General features: G+C 37.2%; 1 protein-coding gene across 1 annotated transcript; it reads left to right on the top strand.

The window, feature by feature from the left end:
• The first annotated feature begins 7446 nt into the window (after positions 1-7446).
• LOC121961481 (troponin I, slow skeletal muscle-like) lies at positions 7447-10567 on the top strand. Its single transcript, XM_042511480.1, has 8 exons — positions 7447-7540; positions 8105-8114; positions 8283-8321; positions 9207-9248; positions 9469-9600; positions 9700-9789; positions 9878-10060; positions 10154-10567. The coding sequence occupies exons 3-8, from the start codon at positions 8304-8306 to the stop codon at positions 10253-10255; spliced, it is 567 nt and encodes a 188-aa protein (XP_042367414.1). The 5' UTR covers positions 7447-7540; positions 8105-8114; positions 8283-8303; the 3' UTR covers positions 10256-10567.
• The last annotated feature ends 3278 nt before the right edge of the window (positions 10568-13845 follow it).

The following is a 13845-nucleotide window of genomic DNA, read 5'->3' as shown; positions in this document are numbered from 1 at the left end:
TAATCTCTGCTGCCCTCATGTGGACAAAGTTAGTATGCAGGCTTAATAATAGTTGCTTTATTACTTTATTAAATTTCTCATGTAGGTGGAGGCATTTTTAGTAACTTTTTAACATGGTTACCAGCTGTGCTTTGTCTGATGTGTCTGTAAGAGAGAAGTTGATGTCTTTAATGCTGTGTTTGTTTAGAAGTCCCAAAACAGTTAATAATGTCCAGAAACCACAAGAACCTTCACTATAAAATCCCTGTACCAAGGCACTCTCAATGTAAAACGTCAAAAATCTAAAGTTAGACTGTAGAAATACTACAGATACACACCTTAGGGTAAGATACCTAAGGGTAAAAAGGATTAGGTTAGGGACTAAATGAGACATGAACGTAGATGTCCTATAAGGCTGTTTGTGCGCATTCATTTCTGTGTATAGTAAAATACTAAAACTGATTAAAATCCAGCTGCAAATAATATTCAAATTCCTAAAGTTTACCAACATGTGTGCAGTTTCGAAATAATTTAAAGTCAAACCTAAAAACCTAAAAAGGTTTTTAGGTTTGACTTTAGGGCAAGATTCAAGGCAAGATCAAGAGAATTAGGGAAGAACGGGGTTGGTCGTCACACTTTTTACTTTCATTTGGACCCCTTAAAAACTATATCCTTAACAAATTCCCTTTTAATGTGTATCAGAAGCCCCAAAATGCAGCTACGAATGGAGCAAGTTTACCTCCTTAAGCTCTAACACAATGGGGCTGTTTGTCACTATATGTTATTTAAATGGAGAAAAATAAAAAAACTGTTTCCTTACCCCTCTTGGCTGATATACGTCTGATGAAAGAGCAGGTAGCTGAGAAATGTGAGTGACTCAGGGCACCCGCTGTTTCCCCTGCTGAGACTCTTCGAGGGCAGCGTCAAGGTCAGAGCGGCGGGCAGCAGGATGTCATAACGGGCCACTTGGCTGAAGTCATGTGTCAGCTGCTCTCTGTGTCCTGAGTCCAAACAACGGAGCCACTGTGGACGTCTGTCCAAGATCCAGGAAGTGTGAGGAGACAGGCAGGCGTACAGAGGTAAAGCCTGATGGAAAGAAACACCTGCAGCTTGTTAGATATTCATATCAACAAAGGATGATTAGATACGAGGAGGAATTAAAGTTGTGCTGGAAGAAGTATTTATATCCTTTAGTTGAAGTAGTGCATTGGAATAGTCAGTTAATTAAAGGTTCTTATTGAGAAAATGTACTTAAAAAAGTATCAATCGTACAAGTAACAGCAACTATGATTAATATACTATATTACTGGATTACCCGGGTGTTTTTTGAGGCGTTATTGCCACCAAACTTGGGTTTTGTAGAGACACGTCACAGTATTTCCAGTTATGTTCGTGCCACCAAATGTGGGTGTTTTTTTTAGGGACACTACGGTGTTTCCAGCAGCATTTATGCCACCAAACATAGGTGTTTTTTAGCGACACATCACCATGTTTCCAGCTGTGCTTGTGCCATCAGACATGGGTGTTTTTGGGGCACACAGCAGCTAAAAAACAAAAACTGGCTCATTTTTTGCTAAGATGCGTTTTCATTTCCAGCATTATTTGTGTCACCAGACAAGACCACAAGCCTGGTGTTTTTTAGAGAGATATTACAGCATTCCCTGCAGTAATTGTGTGGGTATTTTAAGCCAAAACATTATCTTTTCCAAATCCTAAACAAGCGTTTTTGTGTCTAAACCTCATGTTAACAACATCCATTTGTTGAGATGTAAAGATTCACCATATCTGCAACAAAATAACATACAAATGTAACATATTCGTTGTTCGCAGAAACACACAGTGCCAACATTAATTCTGGTGATTGGGTTGGGGGGCTAGATAGGGCGACTAAAACACACAAAAACAAAAGCCATAACTGAATTTCAGTAAATCTCTGATGCTGAAAACTATGTCGACAACTATGTTAAAACAATGTCGACATGAGAGTGAAGGAATCGCATACTGATAAACTTTGGTCTCCTATTTTACAGTTAATTTAACTAATTATCTGTTGTGTATATAATATATTGGATACAATACTCCTGAACATTGTTTGACTCATGTTATATAAAATACACAGTGGTTTCAAACGATACCACGGACCTCAAAGTCAACATCTCACGTCTGAGCAGGCCGGGTCATCCATTCATATGGATTACACAGCAAACAACTGACAAAACAAATAAGTGTTCAAAGAGCAGGTGAGGACGGACTGAAGATCACACTTCAACAGCCTGCCTCACATAATAACGCGGCTGTAGCAGATGTTTCGTTTTCTTTATTTCCACCCTAAAGGTTCAAAACGAGTTCAAAGCTTTCGATATACGACCACATAAGGAAAACTATGGAGTCACACATTGAGCTGTCACCTGCCTATTTATGAAAGCAGCGACAGCAGAAAGTGCATCACAAGCACTTCTCTGATACCACGGCCTCCCTGTGTTTCTCTGTTCGTGTGTGTGTGTGTGTGTGTGTGTGGTGGCAGAGGGGAGTTGGGTTGCAGCAGAAATAGCACTCCCACCTGCTGAGGATCATGGGAAAAAAAATGATGACAGAACATTTGTTGTCCCCCGCGTCTTCCTCATTTTATTGCCTCTCATTGCTGGCTGAGGCATTGTCTCCTCAGCTCCTGTTCCCACTCGGTGGTATGAGCGGCAGGACTCTGTAGCGCTAATTTAACAGAGCTATGATGGCATATGTCAAAAAGATTATGTATCCGGTAGCCTGGAAGACAAGGGAAATTAATTTAGACTGATAATGTTCTGAGACTTGAAGTGGAAGAATTTATTAATGCTGTCAAATGTTCGTACAATACAAATATTATGAGAGAGTTATCTTGGGGGACAAGGCTATTTTTAAGGCATAATCATTTAGTGAAAGTTTTGGTTATAAATAAAAAAGTAAACTGTTACTTGGTTTTTGTGGATTTATTAAATATAAATTTATTGATCATAATAATGTCAATATTTGACCTTATGTGTAAAATATATAGAATGTATTATTACTACTATATATTTTGAAGCCTGGTGTATTAAAGACAAAAAATCATGTTTGGGATGTATGTTTGGTTAATATCATGAGAAAAATATATATATGATTTTTAATATAGTCTACAATAAATAATTCTATAAAGACAATCCAATCCTTATTTATTTATAAAGCATATTTAAAAAAACAAATAAAAACTAAAATAAAACATTAATATTATAATGTAAAGGCATATATGATTTTCCCCTCATTTAAAACATGTATTTTATATAAATCACATATTTGTTTTGGCGCTGTACAATCAAAAAGAAAGAAAAAGAAAAACAATATTAAAAAACTATGTTCATCTGGTGTTGTGAAATAAAAAAGACAATAAAAATGATAATATTAATATATATTTGTAAAGAAAAAATAAAAAACTGCAATTTTTCTACAAAAACTAGTATATCAATATATATCACATTTATGTTTTGGAGCTGTACATTAAAAATAGCAAAAACTACAAAGAACAACAAAAGAGAATAATATTTTTTTCCTTTCCTTTGGATGTATGTCACAAACATCACATTATATATGTAATTCAAACATATAACCATATATTATTGTTATATGGGGAATGACATGAGGAATATGATATTCAAGGTCACAATCGCAGATCAATCGTACACAAGACATCACTTCAACCAAGTTGACACCTGCTATTCCTGCACACAAATCTCTGAAAAATGTATTTTCACTCTTTCTAATCTCTGAGAAGCCCTCACAACTTACTGAGATCAGAGGTTCAACAGAGACTCTTCCCTGTTTCATGTGACTTTTCTGGAGTCCTTATAGCTAATGCTCTGTTTACCAAAAACACCTTAGCGCTGGCATCAGCTCTGTTCCAGTGTAAGCCGGTGGAAAGAAGAGAAACTTGATGCTTCGGGGTTAAGTGATTTGCAAGAAGCGTTGCAGCTCAGGACAAGATTAGCACCTGTGCTCTGAAATCTTTGATACAGGCAGGCCAAGATACTGTTGACAGCAGGCGTAAATACAAAAACAAACATGTCGGAGGACAAAGAGTAACACACAGTAGTAGAAATGCAAATTAATGTAAACTTTCATACAGGCCTATAAACTAGGCTAATGTAATAATTGCATTTACCAAGGAGTTGCATTCACCACGTTAACCATCTTAAGTTTAGCATGTCCACGTGCTAGTGTTAGGTAATTAGCAGGAAAAACAAAGTACATCTTGGGGTGAGCTTTTTAATCTTTTCACTTTGTTAATTTTGTGCTTTTGTTGTTTTCATTGCTCTATGATTTGAACAGGTGTGTGTGTGTGTCTGGGATATTTTGTAAAACTACTTTTTTACAAGTTAAAGTCTTTCATTCAAAATCAAATAAAAGTACAAAAGTATAAGCATCAAAATATACTTAAAGAACAACAAAAAAAAAGTCATTATGCAGAGGTGTCCATTTCAGATTCAGTATTATATTATATTACCGATAATCAGAGATACATATTTGTGTTTGTCACTAAAAAAGTTGCAGCTGGTAAAGTTGGAGCTCATTTTAATTACTTAGTTGTTAGTAGAGGTACTTTAATCTATAAAAACACATCATCATTGATTAGTTTATTGTAGTAGTAATAATCTGAATCGGCAAAGTAACTAAAGTTATCTCAGAAATTTAGTTGAGTAAAAACTACAAGAGCATATGTTTAAAGTAGCATCCAATGGAAATACTCAAGTAAAGAAGGAGTGCTGTACTTGATTTAATTCCATTACTGCTCGGGTGTTGGCAAAACTGAGGAAGTAAGCTGCAGAAAACAAGTATTTTCAGCATTAACGTACAATTCTCACCAAGAAAATAAGGCAGACGTTTGTATCAGTAATTACTTTTTTGAACTATTCAAACTGCAGCTGACTCTGGGATGTGCCACGACCAAATAAAACACTTCCCAGAGATCAACTCTGGCACATAAATGTGAGCTTTCTGCACATTTTTTCCCTAGAGGACATTTATTTAAGTTTTTAAGTTTATTTATGTTTATTAGTCACTGCAGGGCATCTGGAAAACATCAGCCTTTACAGTGGAGAAACAATTAGAGCAATAAACAGATGAAAAACGGTTTCATTTTTTTCCCGTCTTTGTAACGAGACTGCTGAGACAATAAATTAGATATCTTCACTACAGCAGCAAATTAGACCTGCTGCTCCACCCACTACTCTTCCAACGAACTCTGAGCCAATGTGGCAAAAATGGAACAACCTCCTGTTATTTTGGGACACCGTGTAATCACACCAACCAGTATTTTTGTCATAATAACTGTGATTAGAATAGATCAAATGTCACAGGAACAGCTAATTCCTGTTATTTAACCTTGATAATGTCACTCTGCGCTCGCCCCTTGGATAAATCAGAGCGGCACTGACATGAGCTAACAGTCTCTGCATGGCTGCCGTGCAGACGCACATGTATGACCTGCATAATTATCCTTTGGACTTGATGACATGTTTGACTACAGACACAGAAACAGTCAGACAACAAACAATAAATAATTTGAGGGAATTGTTTCTTTAAATCTGATGTCATATTTTAATATTTAAAAGCGTCCTCTGATGAGAGAGCTTATTGTTAGAATATTTTTGCTTGCCTTAACTATTCGGACGACCTTTGGGTGTATGTATTACTCATCAAAGACATTATTAACTACAGTTTCAACTCTTAGCTTTGTTTGGCTCATTATTTTTCTTACCCTAATTCATGAATGTAATTTATCAGATTACATATTTAGCTCACTGTACAGTGTGCAATTATATTATATATATGTATAGTTTATTCGCTTTCTTTTCAAGAGGTAGATGTTTTAAGCATAGCGAGCAGCCAGCTACTTTGGCATAACATTGGTTCTAAAGTCTGAAAATGGGCACGCGGCTCAGTCCAAAAGCTAACAAAATCCACTGACCACCACTTGCACAATGTCAGATTTTTTGCCAATTTCTGATATGCCGATATATAACAACTAATTTGGCTGATAACCAATACTGATAGATATATCCTCTATTTCTCCCCCTGATTTTAGTTATCATCAAGTTTCCTCTGTAGTGGAATCAATATCATATTATACATTCTCTTATCGGGAAAGTCCAGAGTTTGTTTGACTCATCCACCTCCGCTCTCACCCGGTTAAACCAACTTTCTGGATCTTTTCCTGGTTAGTCACCGGTGTCGTCACATACCGCTGCCACAAATGCTGTATCATACCGCAATAAACGATGCCTCTGTGTGGGGAGGATTCATAACTCAACAGTAACTAAAGGCATAGATATGTAGTTTTGTTTGCTGCAGTTACGTCATAATGGTGCATGCCCACTATACACGACCATTTCACCTCAATTTGAGTCCGACCTGCCCCAGTGATCACCCTCCCCCACCCCGTTCTCTACCAGAGAAAGATTCACTTAAGTATTTTCTGGATTTATACGGAGCTGTTCGAAAAATCACAGGAACTGCATCTTGAGCAGCTGTGCTGATATGGGCTATGATTGAATTTTGCAAATTGTCATTCCCTCTCCTCGTGTCGCCAGCTTGGTCCACATCGCAGGTATCCCAGCATGCTTTGTACAAGGAATCAGTCACCTGCAATACATAATGAATGGGAGTGGATTTCTGGTTGCATGTAGTCACTATAGTGGGCATGCACCGTCAGAGCAGACAAAATCATTTAAAAGTAACCAAAGATGAGACGTAGATGAACTTCCACAAATCTGCTTCAGCTGGCAGCTGCTCAGATAAAGTCGGATTGCTGTGAGACTTGACAGCCCGTCCAGCATCTACACAAAGTGTACAGACTCCTGCTGACCGCATGGTGCTCCTGATCTCTGAAAAAAGCAACTAGAGGTAACGACCCTCTGTTTTCTTGTGATAACGGATTGATTGTCTCAAGATAACAAAGCTTATTTTACAGAGATAAGGAAATCATTAACCTGAGATTTTGAGATAGCGGCCGCTCCTTTCATCAATACTTTGGATTTTCAACTCACGATCATTACTTGACTTTTAAAGGGTCCAGATTTTATTAGCTTTGGACAGAGCCAGGCTAGCTGTTTCCTCCTGCTTCCAGTCTTTATACTGAGCTAAGCTAACCTGCCTCTCGCTCAAGCTACATATTCATCAGCAAATAGCAAAACAGAAAATAAGATTCCAAGATTTTAGATATGACACTAAATGTGAAAGACGAAGAAATATTTGTGACCATTATATGCGTTTTGATTTTTTTCCTGCTGTTCACAAAAAGATTATTTCACACAACGAAGAGCGATATTGAAACAATACCATTAAGGTAATGCTCATGATTTATTATTACCCTCCCCTGGTGTTGTCTCAGCGTCCGGGGAGGTGATATTTAATGCTTGGTCCCGTGCCAGCAAATTCTTGGGACCAGACGTTATATCTGCTGTCCGTGCGCCACATGGCTCACATAAAAGGCTGCCCATTGTGTCCAGCAGCCACTGTTTGACTCTACATCTTTATCGGCACCCATTCACAGGTAAAACAACCATGGATTGATTTTCTTTCTAAGGCTTTCAGTAATTTTCTGACATTTTATTTAGTATGACATTTAAAAAGAAAAGTTGTTTTTTCTTTGTGTGTTCTGGTTCATGTATATGAAAGTATTTCAGTATAGCTGTTATGACAGTCAAGAGCACAATGTTTTACCAGTTTTGCAAAACCTTACATGTAATTAATCACTAGATCAATGTGAAATGTGTCAGCCGAATGATAATATTTGATCTGCCAAATACTCTACTTGTGACTTCTGCTGTCACGGTTCTGTTGTATTTGTCAGATCAAGAGCATATAAACAAATCTGTCGAGGTGTCAGTCGTCATATTGAAAAGAAAAAATCAGAGATGATGCTGAATATAGTGGAGGGATTTGTTCTTGTCACGTCCTTGCTTTAATCCTCTTGTCAAGGGATGTTGAGGGCTGTTTGCTATGTGGCGCCTTGATGGATAAAATTACATTGTGGTTCTTTGGGATGACTCATTACCCCTAAACTGTACTAACGCACACTTCTGTTCCTTCCATGTGTTTGTTTGTGTGATTACAGCTGAAGTGAGGTAAGAAAATTAATCCTCTATCCCTGAATGCTGCTTTCATGGTTTTTTATTTGTGTAACCGACAGCTGTATTTACTTCTTAAAAAGATAGAGCACTCTGTCTTTTTTCTATATAAACCGAACTGCCTGCGGCATCATCTCCCTCATTTGTCGCTGTTTTGGGTTTCAGGGGCCCGACAGACCAAGAGCGATGAATCCCAGGGATAAGGTGAGACAGCTATATTCCACAGTGTTAATCCCCTGTGCGCCGAGAGGGGACACAGTGTCCTGATGCACATGGCAAAGATCTGGCAGGGGTTATCTGGCAGGAGTCGTTATCAGCATCACTGAGAGCTTTCCCCTTGACTTCGTCCTAATAATAAAGCATTATCTTTTCACATGCGGCTGCAGCACGCAGCAGTGAGTTTGACGCTCAGACGTCTTTACATACATATTTTTACTGTATATGGAGCAGTGTATGGACTTTGTCATGTATCACAACTGTTGGTGAGCTAAGTAGGAATATGTCTGAGTGATTTCATAAAAAACTTTTTCTACAGTGCAAGCTTATTTGTAATTTTGTGGATCTCTTTGCAAACCTAAATAATTTCAGTGCCATTTGATTCATTATCATTGAAATATGACGAAAGCCTTTTTCTGCTGCGGTTTTGAAAAATAGACCATAAGATACTTTCTCTAAATGAGCGTCTTATCTCAAAATAATGACTTAATATCTCAAAAAAAGAGACAAAAATAAAATAATGAAAATTATTAACATAATTTCTTAAAATAATGAAAAGAGATAATAAGTCATTATTTTGAAAAATAGAATTTATTTGAGATACTACCTTATTATTTTAAGACACTAACTCATTATTTTAAGAAAGCCTCTACTTATTCTTGAGACACAAAATTATTATTTTTAGATACTCATTATTTTTAAGATAACTCATTTTGAGATAAGTCATGATTTTATCATACATATTTGACATATAATTTTTATTTTTACTGTCATTAATTCATTATTTTGAGATGAGCAACTCAACTTGACATATTGAGTTTATCAGTTTGAGATACTACATCACATTTTCAAAACAAATATCTATTTCCACAGCCGAAGTCGAAGATTTCGGCTTCTCGCAAGCTTTCCCTCAAGGTGAGTAATACCTTTTTTTCCGACACACACTAATCACTGCTATACATTATATAAAATATTGTGATACTGTATGTAGAAAAGACATCTTTTGCCATATAATGATGTAAAGTCACTATATGGCAACTTGGTGTCTGTTGGGCACTTGAACATAAATAGATCATAGTGGTTTTCCTCCCAATTCTTCACTGAATTTTGCTGGGTATCTGTTTCGTCCAATCAGATGCTTCTCCTCCAAAGAGCCTGTGACGATTTGGAGAAGGAGAGGCAGGAGAGGGAGGAAGAGAAAGTGCGCTATCTAGGAGACAAGATGCCTCCTTTGCAGCTGTCTGGATTATCACTAGAAGAGCTACAAGTAAGGGTCATAAACCACAAAAAATAACAGCTTTTCCTACAGCAGAAAATATATGAGCACGCTTGAGTAATAAGTTGAAACCTCTCTGTTTCCCCTCAGAATATGTGCAAGAAGCTACATTCACAAATTGATGTTGTGGATGAGGAGAGATATGACTGTGAATACAAAGTCAGCAAACACAACAAAGATGTAAGTCTTCTAAATCAACGCTTCAGACTTTGCACAATCAAACAATGTTAGATTTGTTTCTATTAATGTTCTGTCCTATTTTTTTTAGATCCATGAGCTGAAGCTGAAGATACAAGACCTTGGAGGAAAGTTCAAGAAGCCGGCCCTGAGGAAGGTGAGGGTGTCGGCAGATGAGATGATGAGAGCTCTCCTGGGCTCCAAACACAAGGGCTCCATGGACCTCAGAGCCAACCTCAAGTCTGTGAAGAAGGAGGACGTCAAACAGGACAAGGTGCTGTTTCAAACATTTAACCTGAGGTTTTCCCAAAATGCTTTGTCTCAGAGAGATTATGTGCTTTAATTTCTCATTTCTGTTTAACCACAGGTGCTCACTAGTGAGGTGGGCGACTGGCGTAAGAACGTGGAGGCCATGTCAGGCATGGAGGGCCGCAAGAAGATGTTCGACACAGGCGGCGGAGCACAGTGAGAAACTCTGTGAGGAGTCCTGCAAATGATGAAGATGTAGAGCAGGGATGAGGAAGTCGCCTAGACAGAAATATGGAATAGTTATGTGAAGGCTAAGTGACTTTAAAAGTGTAGGAGTTGAGATCAAAAGCGTGTCTAACCCCGAATCTGTCAGCTGTGCCTCAATTTGCCAAATGGACATTTTCTGTGCAATGACTCAGAGCACTTAAAGTAGAGAACCAATGTTTTTTTGTTACCAACAAATTGTTTTGTTATGATATCTTTAGGCAATTACAGTGGATATGAATAAAGCAGCAGTCTTTGATGTTCCATATCCGTACTTGACTTTATCATGTTTCATTTTACTGGCACCCATCGGTTTATGTGCGGCACGTTAAGAGGATGGAAAGCAGCTTAACTCATAACGGATTAAAAAAGAGGGATGAAAATTCAAGGAAGGGGGGTGCAACAGGTGTTATCTACCTAAATTCGACCTCATAATGTTTCAATAGATCTTAAAGACATAAGAAAAGAGGAGAAAGAATGTATTTAAGTATGTAAGATTTAGGTGGATATATTGGCAGAAATGGTATATAATACTCATAATTGTGCTTTCATTGGTTTAGAATCACCTGGCAATTATGGTTTTGTTTAGAAGACACTAAATCCTACACACTCGACCATTAAGGACTCAAATTTAAATGACAATTGCAAAATACTGGAAAAAGTTTCACATTTTGAAAAAAAAGACCTCCAATCTGATAATAATTAATGAAAAAAGTGTTTCAGCCATCATCACAATTATGTTTGTCAATTTTTAGCCGTAAATCATTTCAGAAATAACAAATAAAAGCTATTTTACTTTGAAAGAACTACTTCTTACTCCTTGATAAGTTACATTTTTAGAGCTTGATGACAGAAATAAACTACAGGACAGCTTCATAACTCCTAGCCTTGGACAGCAAAACCCACAGGCATTGTTGTCCTACACATTGCATGCATACATGTGCTTCTTCTGGCTGTTGTCACCCATCCATTGTTATTTAAAGTGTGACGGCAACACCAACAATAGCTTCAGTTGTTGTATTGTATACTTTTATGGGCTGCTTATGGACAGCTGATGCGCATCTCTCAGGCATGCCAAAGTCCACTTGCAATGTCTGATGATTGGGTGAAATCTGGAAGGTGAAAAGTCACATCCTGATATACGAAAAACTGATATGTGACCTCCTGCACTCAAGCTGATAATGAAAGCCAACCCAGGTCTCGATGCAAACTCTGTGTCTATAAATAGGCAGTGATGAGAGCAACCTTCACATAGAACAAATGTTCCAGATGTGCTATCCAGAGTCCATTCGTGCCAACGCCGCATGGTGACAGTGAAATGCAAAAAGGTCACGATGCTGGAGTCTTGGGGAGATGACAAACACATTAAAGTGTGGCTTGATGTGCCAAAACTCAGCCAGGGTTGCTCATGTGCTTATGGGATGCAACACACTGTGCTTCAGTGTCAGTGCCACTTGGTGGCAGTCCACATTCAAGAGTAATACAGTGCATCTGCTGTTATTAAATATATTAAAAATTTAGCTGACAAAAGTGTATTGAGCTGTGGAAAGTTAGATCATTTTTGTGGATTTATACTAACAAATTGCTTTAGCTTTAAAATTCTACTTATCATTCTCTGGCATGCAACTTCTATATCTTTAATAATAAAACTTAATGTCTGAAAAGAAGTTCTTTTCTTTAGCTTTTAAGTTTAGAATGGCAAACAGTTGTAGATATCAAAAGAACAATTCAAAAGATTTTGATTTTTTTGTAGATAAAGTTGCACAAGTTAAGAAACTTTTGTATAACATTTTATCTTTAAGATTTAGTTTGATCACAAAGATGCAAAAACACAGAAAAAGAGAGATAAAATGACCAAAAAGTACACAAAAAGACCATAAAGAGACAAAAAAGCCGCTATGTTGCACAAGTTTAGGAACTTATGTATCACAATTCATCTTATGAACAGAAAGATTTCAAGATTTAGCTTGTCACTTTCTCGTGTATATTCATACATAAAAAATAACAGATAAGCTGTTTCTTCCTGCTCACAGCAGTGCAGCAGAAAAGGAAATAATATATATCTACAATTTCCCTTAAAAACAATTAATCTAAAAACATAAATACAGAAAAAAGGAACGTCAGCAAATTGCATTAGAATGCATTTTGACAAAAAAGTGCAAGTTTAAGTAATTAATGTTTACTTTCTCTCAAACTGAAACATGCAACAGTGTAAAAACCTGAACTCAACTAATATAAAATGTTTATAGGAAGAAAGATGAGTCAATTATTGGCTGCTTGAAAACAAAACACAGATATCTGAACTTGCTCTGAACCATGATTTTAAGCTATATGAATAAAATTGACTTGACTTAACTCTCCTCCTCTATTCCTTCATGTTTAAAAACTGTGACTCTTCTGTCTTGGAGGAGACAAGAAACCATCATTTCTACAAGTTGTAAGATGGAAGAATTGGAGCCTGACAACAAATAATTACCGCTGAGGCTGTAAGCAGAGCCAGTTCATTTCACTCATGGAATAACCCAAAGGAAAAGAAAAATGAGAGTTAGTCTGCGAAGAAAACACTGAAGCAGATTACAATGTTTGCCACATGTACGTGTGTGTGGGCCTTGATGAGGAAGTGTGATTGATGCCATTAATCTTCAACATACACGAGAGCAGTGTGTTTATTGCTGCAGGGACTGGGGGGGTCGACAATATTGGAATAAATTTGACAGTACAGAGGGTGGGCCTGATGATTAGATGGGCTCAGTTTATGCAGCTGCTAATTTTGTTGTCACGTTTCTTGTCAAAATGTCCTTCAGCGAGGTAAGTTTGCCAGAGTCAAAATTAGTTTGAGTGATACTGAGCCAAATTCATAAAGGTACAAAATAGTAGACACAAATATTAGATCTAATTTTTCTTTTTCTTAACTGCTGTTTCTGTCTGTATGCATCCCCCGAAAAAAAAAAAAAGACAAAGTTGCTTCAGAGACATCTTTTTCAAGTGTCTCTCACTCCCACGGTCTCCTCCTTCTACAACAGAGTACAAATAAGTTTGTACGCAAATGCAGTTTATCTTTTCAGATTATATTGATGCCGAATTGACAAGAATACTGTCAACATATGATGGCTTTTATCTTGTTTTGCTATAACTTTGTGTTTTTGCAGACATATAAGAAATTGTTAAAATTTCATATTTCTTGAAGGGAGTTTGGTTTAATATTTTCCACCAGGAGCAGGAAATAACCTCCAAAAGGAAATCCAGTTGCAGTCTTGCAAATAGTGACCTTGCAATATCCCCAAACTTTGCAAAATCTTACATCTTTGTTACTACAAACTGAAATTGTGTTTAGATGTGAGAAGTATCAGGCTTTAGTCTCATAAAAGTATTTTCAAAGTCTGCGAGTGTATGGTAGGCATGAAGAGCAGGCAGGCCGGTCACAGACAAGCAGCTTTTAAAAACTCTGGTACTAATACTAAACAGTTTAAAGAGTTGAGCTTAAGTAGGTAGAAATGGCTGGAGCTCTACAGCAGGTGAGCAACATGGAGGCTCAAGAAACTGGAA

The sequence above is a fragment of the Plectropomus leopardus genome, chromosome 22, assembly GCF_008729295.1.
Source record: "Plectropomus leopardus isolate mb chromosome 22, YSFRI_Pleo_2.0, whole genome shotgun sequence".
Classification (NCBI taxonomy): domain Eukaryota; kingdom Metazoa; phylum Chordata; class Actinopteri; order Perciformes; family Serranidae; genus Plectropomus; species Plectropomus leopardus.
The sequence above is the reverse complement of the archived record's forward strand: the minus strand, read 5'-3'. Positions and strand labels throughout refer to the sequence as shown.